The sequence below is a fragment of the Scardinius erythrophthalmus genome, assembly GCF_964197995.2.
Source record: "Scardinius erythrophthalmus genome assembly, chromosome: 16".
NCBI lineage: Eukaryota > Metazoa > Chordata > Actinopteri > Cypriniformes > Leuciscidae > Scardinius > Scardinius erythrophthalmus.
Genome location: NC_138236.1, coordinates 2,720,376 through 2,743,006, shown reverse-complemented (window position 1 = coordinate 2,743,006; position 22,631 = coordinate 2,720,376). Strand labels below are relative to the sequence as shown.

The 22,631-nt window shown below is 37.1% G+C and overlaps 2 protein-coding genes across 2 annotated transcripts in view; both read left to right on the top strand.

The window, feature by feature from the left end:
- LOC308704774 (uncharacterized protein) overlaps positions 1 to 22,631 on the top strand; it is a gene marked incomplete at its 3' end in the record, with an annotated part of 525,175 nt that overhangs the window by 448,757 nt on the left and 53,787 nt on the right. The window lies entirely within an intron of this gene.
- nek10 (NIMA-related kinase 10) lies at positions 1,683 to 22,400 on the top strand (the record flags this gene model as incomplete). The annotated part of the gene is made up of 34 exons (XM_081388011.1): positions 1,683 to 1,744; positions 1,828 to 1,885; positions 2,013 to 2,122; positions 2,202 to 2,300; positions 2,388 to 2,472; positions 3,856 to 3,897; positions 3,979 to 4,057; positions 4,155 to 4,222; positions 4,570 to 4,649; positions 6,395 to 6,481; positions 6,872 to 7,096; positions 8,553 to 8,692; positions 9,885 to 9,946; positions 10,036 to 10,110; positions 10,446 to 10,510; positions 10,651 to 10,753; positions 11,528 to 11,656; positions 11,744 to 11,881; positions 12,650 to 12,695; positions 12,948 to 13,069; positions 13,138 to 13,240; positions 15,098 to 15,173; positions 15,385 to 15,514; positions 15,650 to 15,720; positions 16,315 to 16,513; positions 16,616 to 16,715; positions 17,619 to 17,661; positions 17,937 to 17,968; positions 18,101 to 18,201; positions 18,274 to 18,384; positions 18,698 to 18,800; positions 18,876 to 18,928; positions 21,310 to 21,350; positions 22,051 to 22,400. 34 exons carry the CDS (start codon positions 1,683 to 1,685, stop codon positions 22,109 to 22,111), a joined length of 3,099 nt encoding a protein of 1,032 aa, XP_081244137.1. The 3' UTR covers positions 22,112 to 22,400.

The following is a 22,631-nucleotide window of genomic DNA, read 5'->3' as shown; positions in this document are numbered from 1 at the left end:
TTCCCATAATGTTTGCAAAACGATAAAATTGTCTTTTCGTGTTCCTTTAACTTTTGCATAAGCAAGTTTTAAAACCTTTAGAAATAAGGTTTTGATAACTTAATAGTTAGTAAAACGTTCTGAGAACATATTTTTGTTTGATGGGTGATTCAAAGACATTGAGAAATATTTTTTTAAATGTTCTTTTTGAAACCACTGTATGTGTCAGTTATTATTGTTTTCCTAAGGTTTTGGGGCCCTTAACATGCTCAGAAACACTCAAAACTTTGTACTCACATCAGAATCGTCTGCCATTAGGACGTGGCCAAAGCTGGTCTCCGGGTGTGGTGGAGGGGCTCTACAGCGCCCCCTTTAATGCAATCTGGAAACTTGGTCTATATTTCATTCACACTTGCACGTATATATGAAACTCGGTACACATATAGATCTTATTGAGCTGAACAACTTTCAAACTGCAAGTCAAATGTTACACCCAACAGGAAGTCAGCTATTCAGAGATATGTGAAAAGCACACATTTTAATACTCTTTTTAAGAACTTTTTAATACTCCTCCTTGGGAATTCATGCAATTGCCACCAAACTGAATCAACATGACATAAAAATCGTCTAAATTTAAAATGCTCATGCATGTGGCTATTGTGGGTCGCATTCATAATGGCACCAGCTGCTGCAGTAAATGTGGCATCTTCAAATAACTTTGACATAGTCCTTTTTATATTCACCCGGTTTAAATGCATGTTGCCCATCATGCATGTATACTTTCCCTAAAGGACCCAATCATTCCTGCTATATTTATATTTGTTTGTGTTATTAAACATTTTAAGCAATAGCTCACCCAAAAAGTATTTACTCACCCTCATGTCATTCCAAACTTGGATGCTGTATTTAAAAAAAAAATTTGATTGATTTGAAGTTTGTTGGAGGACACTTAAAGGGGTGGTATAATCCCCCTTTCACAAGATGTAAAATAAATCTCTGATGTCCCCAGAGTGTGTATGTGAAGTTTTAGCTCAAAATATCCCACAGATATTTTTATATAGCATGTTAAAATTGTCACTTTTTGAGGGTGAGCAAAAACGCACCGTTTTGTGTGTGTTCCTTTAAAAGCAAATGAGCTGCTGCTCCCGGCACAGTGAGTGGAGCTTTAACAGCATGCACTCACACACACATGCACTGAACATTTCAAAACTTTTAGCCTTTTATGTTCAAACCGGAGTCAGACAAAGATGGAGAGACTCAAGAAGAAGTGACAACATGTAGAAGCAACAGGACATTTCTGAATGGTTAGTTGATGAATTTATGAAGCTGATGTGTAGTTATCTTCTAGTCATTGATTAGCATATTCTGTCTTGATAATCTGTAAATCGTGTTCCGGGGGCGGGGTTTATGTAAATTCTAGGGTTGGTGATGTCACTAACCCGAGAGGAATGTTGTGTAGTCCCTACCAGCCGTTTGTTGTAGTCCTTAAAAGACGATTTCTTTAAAATAAAATATCTTCCTTTGCTCTGAACTTTGAGCGTTGTAAGTTTGCAGATGTTGTTTATGATCAAACAGCAACATTACACACTAACTAAAGTTAGAAAAGTCAAATCATAATCAACCACCCCTTTAAAATGGCATTTAATCATGCTTTTCTCGTCTGACTGGGCTGCAGACATGAGAGTAATCAAGATTGTGCCAACATGCCTCTCCAAGACAGAAAGTCTAGAGGACCAAACAGATCACATCCAAAACCTAAAGACAAGTAAGCCATCACCGAAACTTTTACTGATGAGAATTTAGTTTTTCTGCTGATATTTATAAATGTCTTTTTAAAATCATTTTTAGGGAGCTTCTTGATCTCAAGAGACTTTTATCACTGATCAGAGCTCCTGTATCCAAACAGGTAATATTTTAATTTTTACATTAAGAATCACAAAATGTTAAACTTTGCCAATTCAATTCAAAATTAAGTTAAATTCTGAATTGATGTGAGTTTGGTTTCTCAGTCTCATCTCTGCTCCCCATCTCAGGTTTCATCTTTGAGTCAATCCAAGGGACGGAAGTCTCAGAACTCCTCAAATGTTCCTGACCACCGGAAAAACGGCACAAACGATGAAGCGTCTGAGCTGGATAACTTTAGGTGCACAGTTTCCCATGTTATTTGGTCATTTTGCTCTTATTCAATTGCATTTTGTAACCAATTTGCATGTCGTTACCAGTGTGATTTACAGAAACCAGAGATGTTTTAGCGACCATCCACATCACACACTGTTCCTGGACATCTTCACTGCCTTGATCAATAACCGACTCGGTTGTAGGTCCGTATTCATGAGTATGATGCTGTATAGTAGATGCTGCTGATGTGTGATTATGGATTACTGTAGACTAGTTTTATTTGTTTTCAGCGACTGGCTGGAAAAGTCCTCCTCAGACAGTGTTTTAAGAGTTCTGAACTGCTTGAGATTGTTGATCAGGGATCCTCTTCACCAGGTGAGATCTAAAATCTCTGTTTAATATAAAAATGTAATAGAGTCGTGTCAACTCAACCAGAGGTCCCTGGCTTTTTTTTCTATGCAATTGTTTTGATGGTGGGAAACAAGATATATTTCTAGTTTCAACAATATATATTCTTTTGACATTCCCCTTTAAATCAGCTATAAGTGTGACTCACATTTGGTTTTTGACCATTGAAAATGTTGAAATTCAACAATTTCAAAATGGACCCACATTGAGATACCCATATCTATAGGATTGAACCATATAGGGCCTTGAAAATAAATATATTAAAAGAAAATTTTATTAATAACCAGAATCTAAAAATATATTGAGATATCTTTTTGAGTTACAGGCACAAAAACATTGGAAAAACAATATCTATGGCACTCAGACAGGTATGTTCTATGCAACAGTTTTGATAAAAAATATACAAGATACGACAAAAAAAAACATTTTGAATGGTTTTTGACCATTCAAATGTGTACAATTTAACAATTTACTCTTAGGGCAATATTGAGATCCCAATATCTCTGGAATTAGTTTTCCGACTAGTATCATGATTAAATGGTATATATATTAGTTTCTAAAATGTATAAGAAAATTACAAATAAAAAACATACCACTATGAAACGTCCTGTGAAATCTGTGCTTGCAAGGTCCGTGCATGAAATCCGTTCTGGATGATCCTCTTGTTTGTTGACATTCTTAAGTCTGAATCAGGTTTTAATTGGTTTAAAATTGATGCCATCCTTAATATTTACATCTGAGTTCGAGAGCTTGTGGTTATAAGGGGGCATGACATTTTCCGAATGCGCCAAGCGCTGCCAGTCACAACACACTGGGCCAGCTAACCAATCATAATTCATATTTCAGAAGGAGGGGCTTCATTGAAACTAATGATGCGTTCGGGCCAGACTGGGGAAAGAGGTGCTGTAATAATGTAAAATATGTAAAGAATAATGTATTTTTTGGACAATCAAGCATGAAAGCATATTCTAGTACACCCAAAAAACTAAATCAAGACATTGTAAAAGGGCATAATAGGACCTCTTTAAGTCATATTCACCCATCTGTAATTTGGCTTCAAACCTCTACAAAATGGTGGATTCCTTAGTAGATATTCATCCATGAAAATTAATATTTTGGCTTTCATCACTAGTTATGTTTGTCTGTCTTTTTTTAACAAAATCAAAAATTTGAGCCGGGGAAGTTTCTGAAATTTGGTTGATTTGACACGGAATAACTCTATTATTATTTTACTTTATACATTTATATTATAGAGCCACTTATAATATAGCCAGTGCTATTGACACCTGGGTGCAAATAGTGATTTCAAAATAAAAACATTGCTGTATATATTTCTGTTTCCTCTTCTAGAAAGTCTTCTTTGAACTGCAAGGTGCTGGGCAGCTCGCTAAGGTAAAGACATTCGCTATGTTCAAATGCAGAAATGCACAGCAGAATATGGAAATTGATTGTCTCTCATTGGATGTTTTTCAGCACATGGAGTCGGTTGCCACTGTGTATCTAGAATGCAGAGAACAGACGTTGGAAATTGAGCAGCTGGTTGCAATGACATGTGAGACAGACATGCTACAGTATGTACAGCTTGGAAACGAGCCGCAAGAATAATGATTGGTTTGCTAAGCTTGTTTCCCACATCATTTGCTCTGCAGATATGTTTCAGAAGTTGTCTTCTGTTGAGGAACAAAGACAGTGGATTATTCATTGTGGTGCACATAAGGTATAGTCTCTCAGATATAGGCATCACGGGTAGTGCTCTTTCTCGGTTTGCATCCTATCTCACTGATAGACAGTACTTCATTGCTTTCCATAACTTCAAATCTTCCACTTGTTCTCTCTCTCAAGGTGTCCCTCAAGGCTCTGTTCTAGGACCTCTTCTTTTCAATATTTATGTGTTGCCCATTAGTCATATTATCCATGTTTGAATCTGTTTCCTTCGCTTCTGCTCTTCCCTTTGACTCATTAAATGCCTGTATTGCTTGCATCAAAATCTGGTTCATAATCTGCATAACAACTTTCTGAAATGTAATGATAAAACTGAGGTTTTAACTGTGCTTTTTTGCACAGACCCTCGTGAAGCTGCTCTCTACGCGGGACAGTAGTGTAGTATTAGGAGCTCTCCTGGCTCTCACCTCACTCGCTGAAAGGTACTTGTATATCAGGAGTAGAGCCCGACCGATATGGATTTTTGGGCGCCGATACCGATACCGATAAAAAAAAAGCCAGATACCGATATATCGGCCGATATTATTTATGTGTATATTATAATACAGTAGCAATATTATTTATGTGTATTATAGTACAGTAAGTTTGGACACACTTTACAATTGGTGTGTACAAACTTTTGATGGGTACTAGAGCCCGACTGATAAAGGATTTTGAAGGCTGATACCGGTACAAATATTTGTTGGTTTTAAAATCCGATATTCCGATATATCGGACGATATTTTTTATTTTTTTTTTCAGAAACGCGCAACAAAACATTAACAAATTTCCCTAACATTAGTTATTTGTAGTTATTTATGAGTTTTAACTAAAATAATATGATAATGCATTTTAAAAAGAAACTTGTTTCTTGTATTGTCACAACAGAACAGAGGAACATCAAAATATATTAAAGTTCTGATAAATAAAATGTATAAAAATACAAACTTAAGATTTTTTTTAAGACTAAACGTTTAGTCCTTTGAACAAAAACAACAATTTCACATTCATATTGACAACAAATTCAAATTGTCATAATTTACTCTCTCAAGTTGTTTTTTTCTTCTGTTGAAAATAAGTTATTTGGATGAATGTGGGTAACCAAACAGTTGATGTACCCCAGTGACTTCCATAGTATATTTTTCTCCTTTGGAAGTCAATGGGGACCAGCTACTGTTTGGTTACCCACATTCTTCAAACTATTAATATTTAAAAAAATATTAGAAGGAAATTAATACAGTTGGAACAACATTAGAGTGCCTGTAAATAATGAGATCATTTTTATTATTGGGTGAACTATCCCTTTAAGGACAAGCGGCAATGTGTTTACAATTGCTACTGTCTGTTTAAGAGCTGAGCATGCCACGTCTAATGTACACGCATTTGACAAGCGGACAACCGACATTGTTTATGTAAATCTTGTGTGTATTTAACAGTATTAGCACAATAATACTCGAAAGATAACTTAGTCCAGTATCCAGGCGCTGGTAGAAAGGCTTTTAGTGCATGTGAGCTTCACATGTACGCGCTGAGAAACGCACACGTTAGAACAGCGCATCAGCATTTAAAATTAAATGTTTAACCGACAAAGCATTAAAGCACATGCACATTATGAACTTTTGTGAACTGCAGTGTTAACATTTAATGTGAATATAGCCTACGTCGCGTTGTTCCGCTTCACTCTCGGCTTATTTAACCGCAGCAAAACTGGACATGAGTCACGAATTTTGTCATCCTTATTTGAGTTAAGAGAACTGATAGGGATGTTCTTTTAATTGTTATTCAAGCAATGTATGTCTCGTGAGTCGTTACCAACTCACCATGAACACAATTCACCGATGATCTCACTCGCGGTTCTCTCTGCCCGACTCTGGCTGGATCAACAGGTTGCTGAATGTGTGGCGCGTTATACACGAGTGTTGCCAACAGGGACGGTGTAGAGTGCCCTCTGGTGGACAAACTATACAACGGCAACCCTCATGACATGGTTGAAGGGTGTTTCGTCCGTTTTTATTTTATTTTTGAAATCTTAATTTATCGGCCGTTATAAATGCCGATACCGATAGTTTTGAAAATGCCTAATATCGGCCGATAATATCGGCCTGCCGATATATCGGTCGGGCTCTAATCAGGAGTAAAAATTACATTAGCACAATGAGTTTAATCAATAATCCCACTTCTCATTTAGTCAAGAATGCAAAGAGAAGATCGGAGAGCTGTCTGTTGTGGAGCATATTCTAGTTGTATTACAAGAATATGACATGTTATCGAAAAGGTAAGTAGAGGCTCGAAAAACTTGTGTTTTTCTATAACCTAATTTAGGCTATCTTTTGCAGTTTTTCTGTGTGCTGAGGAATGTTGTTTGCTGTTTTGATTGCATGAGCAGTCCTGCATTTAATTTGTGACTGTTGATACTTTTATTTACCTTTATGTAATTATTGCTATTTGCACATTACTTTTTGCAGTTGATAGTCTAGCCTTTGGATATGTTACATTTGTAAAACGTGTTATTGGAAATACATGAAGCAGTAACTGCTGTTTTTCAGGCGTACTTATGAGGAATAAAAATGTAGATTAAAAGTGCTCTGTAAATAAAGGTGACTTGACTTGACTTGACTTCAGTGGGCCTTTAATTCATTTCTCCATGTGTGCATGATCCTCTCAGGTTGAGCGCGGAGCTGCTGAGGTTGCTTTGCTCTGTGCAGTGCATCAGGGAGCAGGTCCGCCAGTGGGACGGGGTGCCGGTGCTGCTCAGTCTCCTGCACTCGGAGCACGTGAAGCTGTTGAGGAGCTCGGTCTGGGTGCTCGTGCAGCTGTGTCAGGATCCCGACACCAGCGCCGAGATCCGGGCGTGGGGTGGCGTGCAACAGCTCCTGCGCATCTTACACGGGTGGGTCTCAATGCAGTCGGGTCACGTTTGGTTGAGCTCAAGCGGCAACCTTCCTGTCTCTCTTTTGAAACCCACACGGAAGTGACTTAAGCTGCAGTTCATCCACTGGCCACTAGAGACCGGCTGCAAAAGAGAGTCAATCCCATAGACCTGCATGCTAATATGCCCAACTTTACAGCAGAAAAAAATGTGTTTACAGCCTGGTGCAAAAAGTGGTTTTGGTCTATATAGCTAATTTAGCCCTTCATGACGACTGTGAGGGGGGTGATTTTTTTATAACTCATCCGTTTAAATTATATTAAGACTTAAAGTTCTGGATAATTAAGGGTGTGGCCACTTGAGTGACAGGTGGATTGCTGCTGATGTCACTACTAGCCGTTCGTCTGCTGTCTGTTAGCGTCACGTCACCTCAGCTAATCCGCCTCGCTGCCCATTTTCGTTTATCCGGGAGTGACGCTGCCAAGATGGCGACCGCCAGCTCCGCCCACTTTGGGCTTCAAAAATGCTCTTCAGAAACACTACGGGTGACGTCACGGACTCTAAGTCCATATTTTTTTTACAGTCTATGGTTGAGCTTTAAATGCACTTTAAAGGAGTAGTTCACACAGATGTTCATGTCTTTCTTTCTTTAGTCAAAAGGAAATGAAAACATTCCTGGATTTATCTCCATATAGTGGACTTCAATGGGGTCCAACGGTTTGAAGGTCCAAATGTCAGTTTCAGTGCAGCTTCAAAGGCTCTACACACGATCCCAGCCGAGGAATAAGAGTCTTATCTAACCAAACCATCGGTCATTTATGTACTTTTTAACCACGAATGCTTGTCTTGCACGACCACGACTTCACGCATTACGTAATCACATTGGAAAGGTCAGGCGGTAACCTGACATAGGCGGAAAATGTAGGGTAGGGCGAAAAAATCCATAGCATTTTCTCCTCCAACTTCAAAATAGTTCTACATTGCTGTGTTACCTTTTATTTATTTATTTATTTCAAAATGGCGTTTAACTTAGTCTTTGCACGTTCGCTTTATAAACACTGGGTCGGTACTTCCGCCTACATCACGCGTGACCTTTCAACGTGATTATGTAATGTGTGGTGCATCACAGCTAGTGCAAGATGAGCATTTGTGGTTAAAAAGTATATAAAAGTGTATTTTTTTTTTGAAAATGACCGATGGTTTGACTAGATAAGACTCTTATTCCTCATCTGGGATTGTGTCGAGATTTTGAAGCTGCACTGAAACTGCAATTTCGACCTTCAAACCGTTGGACCCCATTGAAGCCCACCATATGGAGAAAAATCCTGGAATGTTTTCCTCAAAAACCTTAATTGCTTTTCGACTGAAGAAAGAAAGACATGAGCATCTTGGATGACGTGGGGGTGAGTAAATTATCAGGAAATTTTTATTCTGAAGTGAACTGATCCTTTAAGTCATGCAAAACCTTTTGTTCCAGAGAGCGAGTGTATGTGTCTGATCGCTCCACCATTGACACGCTGTCCAGCGCCAATGCGTCAGGCCGGATTCACAGGCATCATGTGTCAGCGCAGGTGAGCCCTCGAGAGACCGCGGAGAACACCATCAATCTGCAGGCAGGTGAGGATGCACAGGAGAACACACAAGTCCATTGTTTCGTAGTGCTTACTTTTGGTCATGTGATTATGTGACAATTAAATAATACACATGCCTTTATGGAAGCTTGTTTCTGCCACGGAATAAAAAAATTAAAAAGGTGATTGCGACTTTTTAATTCACAATTCTGATTATTTTTTCAGAAGGCAGAATTGTGAGAAAAAAAGTCAGCTCTTTATAACTATATAACTTTATAACTTTATAACTCGCAATTGCGAGTTTATATCTCACAATTCTTGGAGGGAAAATGCCAGAATTTGATGCAAACTCAGAAAAAAGGTCAGAATTGTGAGATTAAAAAGTCACAAGTACAATTTTAAAAATGTTTATTCCATGGCTGAAATAACCTTCCATAGATCTTAGACTATATAAAATATATGCTATCCTATATGTGACCCTGGACCACAAAACCAGTCACTTGGGTCAATTTTTTTAAATTGATTTATGCATCATAAAGCTGAATAAATAAGCTTTCCGTTGATGTATGGTTTGTTAGGATAGGACAATTTTTGGCCGAGATACAACTATTGAAAATCTGGAATCTGAGGGTGCAAAAAAATGGAAACATTGAGAAAATCTCCTTTAAAGTTGGTCATTTATGTTGGCGATTGTGCTGCATTCACTCACAAAAATAAACGTTTTATATATTTACAGTAGGAAATTTACTAAATATCTTCATGGATCATGATCTTTACTTAATATCCAAATGATTTTTGGCATAAAAGAAAAATCCATAATTTTGACCCATACAATGTATTGTTGGCTATTGCCACAGATACACCCGTGCGACTCGAGACTGGTTTTGTGATCCAGGGTCACATATGACATCCTAAAATACATGCAGCAAATGATTAAACATCATGTAGACAACATGTCGAGCATATTGAGATGCACAGTTTGCATCACTTGATGTAATGCATCTTCACTATGATGCCTCTGTAATGGAAAATATAATGACAAGTGCATGCATCCATAAAAAATGAAGAATTGTCAGGTTTGATTTCATGGTGACTTTAACAAAATACTGTAACAAATGAAATGAACTGCTCACTATTAACGTCAACTAATGATACCTAATGTAAAGTGTTGCCAGTACATTCAGCATTGCCTTGAACTTTAACAATTAACGAAAGCACTGACTCATCCCTGTTCCCAGCATGCTGTGCGGCGATCACCGAGCTTGTTTTGGATGATACGACAGCAAATAACGTGGTTCAGGTAATCCACTTGCTTCTCTCGTGAATCAAAGACATCAGTGTGCATTCATCTCATATTTATATCCTCTGCATGCATCCGTTCTGTTTCAGGAGAACGGTGTGTACATAATTGGCAAATTGATTTTGCCACAAAGCTTTAAAGAAGCTACAGCAAAATCTCTACAGGTATGTCAGTCTAATGAATAAACTCACATTTCATTTGAAATATACTTTAAGACATTTTATTATTATTATTATTATTATTATTATTATTATTATTATTATTACTGCTACTAGTACTAATACTAATAGTAGTAATAAAAATAATAAATGTGTGTATATAAATATAAAGGCTGCAGAAACTGTTCACTTTTAAGTTTTTAATGAATGTACAATACAGTATGCAAAGATGGATTATGGTTCTTACGTCCTTAAAGCATCTTTTAATTGCAGCGTTACATTTGCAACTTCTCTTAATTCCCCATAAGTATGATAATAATGTTGCTCCTTATTTTCTGAAGTGTTATGCTTTCAGGGCCTTACGATTCCTTTTTAGTATGGAACGCAATAGACATCACTTTAAAAGGTATTTTATTTTGAATGTATTTATTTTGTGGAAATGTATTATGTTAACAAACTTTTATCTTGTTTATTTGATTTATTTTAAGAAATGATTCAATTTATGATTTTATTTTTTCTAAATGAAATGCTGTTTGTTTGTTCCAGACTGTTTTCTCCAGAGTTGTTTGAGATGTTTATCGATGTTGGGCACTATGTGAGAGACATTGCTGCGTATGAACCACTGCAGGAGAAAATCGCACTCTTAACGGTAAGAGACCAGCCTGGGAAAACCCAGACAAACTTCCGGGAAATTCAGATTTGCTCTGCAAGTAGTCTGGCAAAGAGCCCATTCAAGCCCATTTCTAATCCGTCCAAATCGCGGCACCAATCAGAAACGTTGAGGCGGGCTTTACATGATGACGATCGCTCTGATTGGTTTTAGGTCAATCCAATTGCGCGACGTCCGTTGGTGAAGCGCACCAACTTTTAAATGCATTATTATATTCAAATTGCAAACACATGAGGACAGTCTCCATGAAAGACCCACTGGCAGATGAACGTGTTACTACATTTCTCTCTGAAACGGTAGGAAATTAAATTAGATTTAATAGAGGATTTTAACTGTGACATGATGATTGACAGGGCAGTTTACATGACGGGATGCACGTGACAGATCCGTTCGATAAAGATGACGAAGTAGTATGTCCCAAAGCTTGCCTACTTTTTTGCTACTTTCTTTACACATGACGATCTCTGATTGGTTTTAGGTCTATCTAATTGCGCCCAGAGGCATTTGAGCGACGTCTGTTGGTGACGCCCCTTTGGAAATGAGTTATTAATGAAGCTTTGCCAGACCATAACTCAGTTACTACTGAGAATGGTCTGGTTTTAACCAGGCTAGTAAGAGACTGAAGATGGTCTTCATCAGTGAATTACTCTGACATTCTGTAAAGCAATGAAATAAATGGAAGCATTTGCGCTAAAATAATCAAAACTGTCTTATATTTTCTCTCTGGCATGTTATGACTGTGTGTATGTGTAGGAGGAGGAGTTAGATGTTCTCAGGGAAAGCATTGAGACGGTGAACCAGAACCGACCTCCTTTGAGAGTGATCAACGGTTATGCGGTTTTGGACCATCTGGGCAGCGGCGCCTTTGGCAGCGTCTTTAAGGTGAACGTGATCTGTGCTGTTTATGTGCACTTTGTTAGTTACTAGTTAAATTGAGACGTTCACAGGTGTTTTTGCTCCCACTCAAAGGTCCGTAAGCAGAGCGGACAGAACGTTCTGGCACTGAAGGAGGTCAACTTTCACACTCCGGCCTTCGGCAAGGACAAGCGATCCAGAGACAGCAGCGTTGATAAGATCGTGTCTGAGCTGACCATCATTAAAGAACAGGTGAATAATGCATTCTCAGAACAGGTTTTCCTGCTTAAATGTTGATTATTTTCCTCATATTCTCCATTGTTGCGGCTCCTCTCTTCCCAGTCTGTCAGTAACGCTCTGTTTAGTTCCTGTCTCTATGAAGCCCCGCCTTCTGAAAAGCACACTGTGCTCTGATTGGTCGGCTGGAGCAGTGTGTTGTGATTGGTCGAGCGCTTCGAGTGTGTTTGGTAAATGTCCCGCCCCTTACCATAACCGCCAGTTTAACACACTACTAACTAACTCAATCAGGCCCCGCCCCTTTATTCTGCGCATGAATTATTATAATGAGGAAAATTGTGACGTGTTCGTTCCCGGAGGAAACTCAAGACTACAATGGAGGCGTTTCAGGAGTTCAGAAACACTGATATAGAGAATAACTGGAGCTTTGCAGAGCTTTTTCACCTGCCAAAAAAAACAAATTGCATAAAAGTAAAATAAACTTTATTTTTAGAACATTAATAATTTGCTTGCTCTGTAAAAGTAGTAGTTATCTATAATTTCCATAGATTTTAATTTAAAAAAAAAAATGTGTTTAAAGGATGATTAGGATTATAGCATTACTGCATTTTTACATAATTTAAATATGATTTATTGTCATGTAAACAATGACACAATTAAAACAAATTTCATTAGGCAAAATATAACTCCTTGTATTCATCTTTTGACATTAGAGTGAAATATGACCCTGATATTCTCACAGGAAACGGAAAGCTGTCATTTGTCATTTTTAATATGTTTCAGATGTGTCATCCAAACATTGTAAAATACTTCAAAACATTTTTAGAAGGTATGTACTCTTCTGTCACACACACACACACACACACACACACACACACACACACACACACACACACACACACACACACGTATATATATATATATATATTGTATTATACTTATGATATGCATGCAATGAATTTAATCTGTACAACGGGGTCCAAAATTCTGCGTCTCAGACTTTTGGTCCCCAAAGCATTATGTGTATTATACAGTATTTATATATATATATAGTTTACAAGTGTTTTTGTCCTGGTCTCAGCTGATAAACTCTACATCGTGATGGAGCTGATAGAAGGAGCTCCGCTTGCTGAACATTTCAACTCTCTGAAAGAGAAACGGCAGACGTTCACAGAGGAGAGAGTCTGGAACATATTCATACAGGTGATGAGGAAATATGAGGAAATATGAAATAAAAATGATCATTTATGCTCATACTGAAGCTTCCATAGATCTGTCTGGCTTTGAGATACTTACACAAGGAGAAGCGGATCATCCACCGAGATCTCACACCCAATAACATCATGCTCGGAGAGAGAGATAAGGTCACTATAAGTGAGTTGATTTGAACTTTGACCTGTCCAGAGCATTATATGGGGAAATACACACAGATATACACTGCCGTTCAAAGGTTTGGGATCGGTAAGATTTTTTTATGTTTTTAAAATAAGTCTCTTCTGCTCACCAATGCTGTATTCATTTGATAAAAAAAACAACAACAAAAAAAAAACATTAATATTGTGAAATATTATTACAATTTAAAATAACTGTTTTCTGTTTTAATGTAATTAAAACAATTACAATGTTACAACTGTTACAATGTAATTTATTCCTGTGATCAAAGCTGAATTTTCAGCATCATTACTCCAGTCTTCAGTGTCACATGATCCTTCAGAAATCATTCTAATATGATGATTTGATGCTCAAGAAACATTTATGATTATTATCAGTGTTAAAAAACAGTTGTGTAAAAATTTTTCAGGATTCTTTAATAGAACAGCATTTATTTGAAATAGAATCTTTTGTAACATTATACATGTATTTACTGTAATTTTTGATCAATTCAATGCATCCTTGATGAATAAACATATTAATTTATTTAAAAAAAAATCGTACTGACCCCAAACTTTTGAATGGTAGTGTATAATGTTACAAAATATTTCTATTTCAGAAAAACGCTGTTTTTTTTTTTTTAAAATTACACAACTGTTTTCAACATTGATAATAATCATAAATGTTTCTTGAGCATCAAATCATCATATTAGAATGATTTCTGAAGGATCATGTGACACTGAAGACTGGAGTAATGATGCTGAACATTCAGCTTTGATCACAGGAATAAATCTCATTGTAAAATAGAAAGCAGTTATTTTAAATTGTAATAATATTTCACAATATTAATGTTTTTTTTTTTAATCAAATGAATACAGCATTGGTGAGCAGAAGAGACTTATTTTAAAAACATAAAAATCTGATGATCCCAAACTTTTGAATGGCTATATATATATATACACACACACACACACACACACACACACACACACACACACACACACACACACTGTTGCTATTATACCGGCGGGATAAATGACTCTTGCGCCCGACGCAAATCTAAAATGTGTTGGTCTGAAGTCGCTTCATTACTCATAGGTGTGGTTTGGGCGTAACGTGAAATAAACCAATCAGAGCGACATCTCACATTCCCTTTAAGAGCAGGCGCGCTTGTTCCATGGCGGATTGCTATTATAACGGCGGATTTGCCAGGAGCGTTCACAGCCGAGGAGACCGACGTTCTCGTCAGGGCCGTAAAACACAGAGAAGTGACATTGGGGATGGAGAAACACACCCAGATTAGCTTCGGTTAAACAGGCGTATAATAATTTGGGTAAATGTGTAAGCTAGATTTAGGCCTATTTTTTCACATCTTCATGGACACCACAATGATTTCCCTCGTGTGGTAATATTTTCCTTGTAATAATTCCTCTAAAAATAAAAACTGCTGCGTCTGTGTAGATGAGAGAATCAAAGTGTATGTGCGTTGTGCACACGCTACATTATGGCCAAGCATGCGCCCTTAAAATAGCATCTGAATAACGCGGAATTGTTTTCTGAAACTGCAAAATAGCACCAGGGAACGTTTGCGCCGGAACACGCCTCCTCTTTTCGCTGAACCGCCCCCGGGAGCGCAAGTTCATTCCCTAATTTACAGACGTGCGTCTGTGGAGGGAAGAGTCCGCTGTGCGCGGGTGCAAAATAGAAATGATACACGCGTCGTGTACAAAGTCAATTGCACTGGGTGCAAGATAGGGCCCTTAGTGTGTGTGTGTGTGTGTGTGTGTGTGTGTGTGTGTGTGTGTGTGTGTGTGTTTAGGCAAGTTGTACACATAATAACCAATCTAATGTGTTTTCCAGCTGACTTTGGTCTTGCTAAGCAGAAGCAGGAGAACAGTAAGCTGACGTCAGTGGTCGGGACTATACTCTACTGCTGGTACTGAAACCTCTGTTTACAGTTCTCAAATCCCTGCTGTGACCAGGTCAACATTTGATGGAGTTTGAGGTGATGCATACTTTCTGTTTTGTGTGTGTGTGTGTGTGTGTGTGTGTGTGTGTGTGTGTGTGTGTGTGTGTGTGTGTGTGTGTGTGTGTGTGTGTGTGTGTGTGTGTGTGTGTGTGTGTGTGTGTGTGTGTGTGTGTGTTAGCCCTGAGATCGTGAAGAGCGAGCCGTACGGTGAGAAAGCAGACGTCTGGGCCGCGGGATGCGTCCTCTATCAGACGGTCACTCTCACGCCTCCGTTCTACAGCGCGAACATGCTCTCCCTCGCTACCAAGGTGTGTGTTTCGCCACATAGTGAAGAAATCCATCCGAAAATGCATTGTGAAAGAATTCAGACATTTTAAAAGAACTTCCAGAGACTTGTCAGGTTGTTCAGAACTGATCGTCCTCCGTGTTCTTCATGTGTTCAGATCGTGGAAGCGGTCTATGATCCAGTGGAGGACAAAACCGTCTCTGAGAGACTGACTGACATGATTAAATGGTACGATTCCCTTTCAGATCCTCGCACTCTGGAGAAACATTAATTATGACGTGTGTTCAAGTCAAATATATACACGTCATAAGTAAGTAGTCTATTCTGCTTACCAAGGCTGTATTTCTTTGATCAAAATACAGTAAAAACATGAATATTGTGAAATAATATTACACTTTAAAATAGCTATTTTCGATGTGAATATATTGTCAAATGTAATTTATTCCTGTGATCCTGTCACATGATCCTTTAAAATTTTATTTAAGTTCTAAAAATGTTTCACAAAATTATTTTTATTTATTTATAACAAAAAAAAAATCTTAATTACAGAATAACAAAAAGGTGTTAGACATTTTATATTTATTTCTCTCCACCAAAATGAAGAGCAAAAGTTATACATTACATTTGTAATTGATGCATTAGCTGTTTTTCACAGAATTATGGGAAATAAGGTCTTGTTGCACAAGTCTGCTTCCTCATTAATAAGTCATATTTTCTGAAAGCATTTTTGTTCATTTTTTAGTTTAGTTTGTATTTTAGAGTTTGTAGTTTTCAGAAGATGTTCCACTCATATAGGACTCATTCTTGCTGGCTTCTGATCAGGTGCTTGACTCCAAACGCAGATGTGCGTCCTGACATCATCGAGGTCAGCTCCAGAATATCTGATATGATGATGAAGTTTGTGGACAGTCTCTGCGCATCCCATAATTCACTAGAGAGAAGGGCCGAGCGAGACCGGAAGAGAGCGCAGAAGTATTTCCTGGAGAGCAACAGGACGAGGATGTGCGGATCGCTGCGACAGGTTTGATCTGAGAACTACTGGACATCTCTGTCTATAACCCTGTTTTTTCTCTTTTGGAAACGATTCCGGCTGAATATTCTGTGTGTTTTGTTTTTGATTCAGAGCGTTGGCCTCCAAGAACAAGATGGGCAATCACAAACACAGGGGTTTGAATCTTCTACATCTGTTCTAGCCAGTGGAGCAGAACTGAAGCAGAGTCAAGGTGACCGGCTGCATCTCATTCCTGAACACATGAGTGCACTAGGTTTCTTGTGACAATATGTATATATATATATATATATATATATCACAATATCCAATTCACACTGAGTGCAATGTAAATGCTAATGTACAATTCAAAATGCAATGCAAAAATGTGAAAACAAACACTTCTAGCTGAGCATTTAGATCATATGAATAACTTAAATTGACATTAATAGTTTGAGTTTTACCACATAAGCATATCTATATAGCAAATCTCAACTGAATGATTGATTGTATCGTCACAAAATGTAAACTACAGTAGAGGTGAAAAGTGATGCCTGATCTAGGATAATTCACTCTTTATTCAAATATTATATATCATTTTATAAGCATATGTTTTATTTGTGGTAATAATGCAATGAAACGTGCCAAATTGTGCCGACATAATTTTTGGCCCGGCTGTCATACAAAAAATAATTATGAATGCATACAAAAACAAGAGAGAACCAACAAAATATTAATAACTGACTGTTGTAGTCAGTGTATGATTTTTCCTGTGAGCTTTTTGTTTTTCTACGCGTTTTTATGCATAATAAAATAACACCTGTAGCTGTAGTTTCCCCTTTTTGCCCAAATAATTTTGTCAGATAAATGCCTTAACCAATTTTAAACATTAAACTTGGTTAAGTTATTTATCTGACAAAATTATTTCTTCCCTCGTATTTAACATATTTGCACACTTGCATTAAGTGTTTCTGACCCATTTTTGTGTCTAAAACAGCATTACATGTGTCAAACAGTGTGTTAGCCTGATATCTTGAAAAACCGCCTCAGTCATTGATGCTATAATTATATTGAAAGAGAGAAATACTTCATTTGGTCAATTTAAAAACAGTGCTTTTTTCTTATTTAAAATGTATAGATGTGTCGCAGTGCGTTGTGAAGAGTTCTGATGAACTGATCAGGTGAGTTTGCTTTATCTATCTATCTATCTATCTATCTATCTATCTATCTATCTTTCTATCTATCTATCTATCTATCTATCTATCTATCTATCTATCTATCTATCTATCTATCTATCTATCCATCCATCCATCCATCCATCCATCCATCCATCCATCCATCCATCCATCCATCCATCCATCCATCCATCTATCTATCAAAAGCTTTTCTAATTCAAACATTTATAATGTTCTTCAAATGATTTCTATTTCAAATAAATGCTGTTTGTGTTTGGCAGTGAGGATTGTCAAAAGTCAAAAGCACGACCAGGTAAAAAATCTCTGTTTTGCTGACAATGTGCACAATTATGAGATGCTCTTTGAATTTTGCTTTGATAAATATATTATTTGTAAAAGTAACAGTGTTCTCATCTCACAGAAAATCTCTTGTTTTTGTCCACAGGATCGGCAGGAATTTGTTTATCTCAGAGAAAAGTTCGACAAATTGATGATCCCAATCAGAGGCTTCTTGAACTTCTGCATAAGATTATATTCATAACTCAGGTCATTTGGAGTCTGTTTTCAGGCATTTTCCAGAATATTTCCATCTCTAATATTAATATTTTCTGTGTTTAGCTCCCACCAGCTCCTCAAAACAGCATCAAGCAGCGTGCAATCGAGCGCTTCAAGAAGCCGCTGTTCTCGTACGGAAGCGATCCGTACAATTTGAAGGTGGAGCTCAATAAGGTACTTCATGTTTTGTTTACGTTGTCTTGTCTTGACATTGTTGCGGTTTATTCCGTGAGCAAAAGTGCACAATAATAGGGGAGTTACTGGAATAAAGCGTAGATGATTTTGCTGATTTTTGCCCTTATAAAAGATGTGCAGAACCACGACACCTAATGAATCTTTAGGCATTTGTAGTGAATCTTAATGGAGAAAAAAGAAGCAACATCTCCCTCTTGTGGATGTTATAGTAAACTTCAATGGAAAATTAATTAATCTGAGTGTGCTTTGAGTTGAAAACTGCTTTTCAGACGTTTCATTTGAACCCGTTCAGGTTCTTCAAGGAAGTCAAGAGCCGGTGGAGATGTCGTCGGCCAGCAGAGAGTGGTGGTCCATGATCCAGTCTCTCGGCTCAGACCCGTCCACTGCTGAGAACCGTAACTCAGATTCTCTCCTTGATTTGATTTGAAAGCATTACTAACTCCACTGAGTTTGTCTTATTTATTTTGTAGGGGAATCGGGTCACTCCAGTCTTCAAGACGGGCTCACCTACGAGGAAATACAGGTAGGGTTTTAAAATGTCTTGTTGTGCAGTACATTTTGCATGAATCATTTTAATATTATTATACTGATTTCTGTAATTTTATTATTAACCAGCATGGAATGTTCTTGAGAAATCAATCGGATCCGTTGCTGTTGTTTTCCCTCCAAAATGATGTCACTGTCATTAAAGAACTGGCTTTTGTTAGTTAAAGTCAGCATGAAAAGAACGTTTCCCTATTGTGGCGTATATCCGAGTTAAACGACTTCTGGAACAAGAACAAATGTGGGCGGGGCTTGATTTTGTCTGTGGGGAATTGATTGGATGGTTGTGGTTTGCTATTGGTGGATCTCATGTGAGTGACAGATTGCTCCGCCCTCGTCATCTGAGAAGAGAAGGGGGAATTATTTTTGATTAAAGATTACGAGGCATATGAATTTTAAAAAATGATGAGCATGGATAAATTATAAACACGGTAATATTCCATAAAAAAACTTCCATAAAATTATAATTTTTTATTTCATGGTGTGTTTAATAGGAAAGACAAGATGTAAGGTGATATTGAGGACACAGAAACAGTTGATTGTCAATTAAATGAATATGCCCAAAGAAAACATGCATATATTTTGGTTATAGAAAGAAAAACATATCTGGAATATTTATGAATAAATTGTCAGTGCCAAGAGACATAAAATGAACTAAACTCAAACTAAAGTTGTGAATTAGTTAATTCACCCCAGATTCACTTACAGTTTTTCTCAGTCGCCTTGGTGCATTTCTCACATCACTATTTACATTTGCACAACAGTTAATGCAGTTCTCAAAACAATTAGTACAAACTGCAAAACCTAGTTGATAACCTGCAAAAGCGTGTCACTTGCTCAAAATGGATAGCTCATTCCTCAAAAGCAAGTATTTATGTCAATGAAAGTGTCAGTGTCATCAAAATGAAAAGTCCTGACACCATCGTTTATGAACAAGATAGTCAAATGGCTTAGTCGTGTTTTCATTATGACAGTTTACTCTGTAAATGTTTTCCAATGATAAAAGTCAGATCTTGATGACACTACCTGAAAATGCTCAAGACAGCATTATATACTATTTGCACAGCCATTTGAAAAATACAGTAAAGTTACACATTACTGTATTTAGTGAGGTAACTGAGTACAAGACACTGAATATGTATGTTTCACATTTTTACTGCATATGCTCTTTGCAATTCTAATTTGTTCACAGCATTGTGCAAAAGAAAAAATACACCATTATTTACAACAAAAATAAACTCCCTTTGGGTAGAGCTGTGCACAACTGTACACAATATTGCAGTAGGCCATACTGTATTGGAACTGAACATACAACATACATAGGACTGTAATCATTCATGCACATCCAGACGTTCCTCTCTGTCTGGTCACATAATTTCATCTACATCCCAGCGAATATCATCTCTTGCTCAATTGCAAATTGTTCAATTTAGGAGACTTCTTCAGGATTTTTTTTGTTTTTGTTGTTTTTTTAAGTGACAGATTTTGACAACTAGTTCAACATTTTTGTATGTAATGACTCAAGCAATGAAATGAGGACTATTAGTTTTATATGGAATGACTATTCAGCATTCACAAGAATAGTTAATTTTGACTGACATGACATAAGCAAATGATAATGTTATAAAACAGCAGAGAGTTGTATGAAAGCATTTGATGCATGTCCAAAAGCATTTGCAATTTGTTGGAAGGAATGAGAAACTGCTACTATGATGTGCACAAATGACTAAATGTTGTGGAGGTTGAACTAACTGTTGTGCAAATGTAAATAGTGATGTGAGAAATGCACCAAAGCGACTGAGAAAAACTGTAATGATCATTAAAGAAACATAACTAATATGTGACCCTGGACCACAAAACCAGTCACATGGGTAAATTTTCTGAAATTGAGATGTATATATTATCTGAAACCTGAATAAATAAGCTTTCCATTGATGTGTGGTTTGTTAGGATAGGACAATATTTGGCCGAGATACAACTATTGTAAATCTGGAATCTGAGGGTGCAAAAAAATGGAAACATTGAGAAAATCTCCTTTAAAGTTGTTCATTTATGTTGGCGATTGTGCTGCATTCACTCACAGAAATACATGTTTTATATATTTACGGTAGGAAATTTACTAAATATCTTCATGGAACATGATCTTTACTGAATATCCTAATGATTTTTGGCATAAAAGAAAAATCGATCATTTTGACCCATACAATGTATTGTTGGCTATTGCCACAGATAAACCCGTGCGACTCGAGACTGGTGACGTGATCCAGGGTCACATATGATTTCCATGTCTAAAGGTTGTGACTGTAATAATATGTCGAGTGTGTATAAGTTGTCAGCTGTGTGTTTTGTCTGGTGTTTCAGAGCATGGTGGAGGACGTGCTGGAGGAGAACGGCTATTACAGGTGATTCTGAGTCACACTGTTTTCTGTTGGTGGAAGAACACAAATCAGTTCAAAGAATTCTTCAAAAATAAAATGCATCACATTTTCCGCAAAAATATGAAGCAGCACAACTGTTTTCAACATTGAGCATCAAATCATCATATTAGAGTGATTTCTGAAGGATCATGTGACACTGAAGACTGGAGTAATGATGCTGAACATTCAGCTTTGATCACAGGCATAAATTACACTTTACTATATATTCACATAGAGAACAGCTGATTTACATTATAATAATATTTCACAATATTTTTTGTTTCACATAAATGCAGCCTTGGTGAGCTGAAGATCTTCTCTCAAAAAATAAAAAATAAATCTTTTGAATAGTTTTACAGCAGATTTAATTCACAAATAACTGATAATAATGTGATTTCCGTTTACAATAATCAATACTAAAATCCGGCATAAGTAACGTGGGTTTTATCACGCCTGAATCAATCCTTCAGTGTTATTTGTGGACCAGTTCATCAGATTCACTGGAAAGAATCGACTCGTTCGTGAATCAGACATCGATGAAAGATGTGTTGTTATGAAATTAAGTGGAGTATAAAGTATGATATTGCTTTGCAATGCAGTGAAGGAAAAGTTTCCCAAAAGAAAAATACTCTGGTAAAGTACAGATACTCTTTCTCTGATGTGTGTGTGTGTGTGTGAACTGCAGAAGCGAGCTGGATTCAGGAGCAGGAATGAAGCGTACTCAATCAATCAGATCTCTTCAGTGATTGACAGCTGTCATGGTGTCTGGAGACGCAGCGGCCTCTCAGGTCAAACGTGACACATGCAAAGATGACCTTTATGAATCATAAGCTGATTATGTGCATCTGAAGAACACGTGTTAATCTGATGTTAGATTGCAATAGTCAATACACGCACATAGATGATTTACCTCACTTGAATCTGTGCACTTTACATGTACATTTATTCATTTAGCAGACGCTTTTATCCAAAGCGAGAGCAGTGAAACTCACAGTAGGACAACAATATGACCCTTCTCACACACTTTAGTGTCTGTGATCTTCCCTACTTTTTCTGGTTATTCTTTTGTTTGGACAAAACATACATATGAATTAAAATACAGTTTAAATATTAAAATTAGTAGTTTATTTTTTTCCTAACTAAATGAATTCTAGACAATTTATTGCTCCCACTCAGGACATGTTAAAATAGACAGAGGAACACTTAACAAAATTTAGAAGATTTATATATATATATATATATATATATATGTGTGTGTGTGTGTGT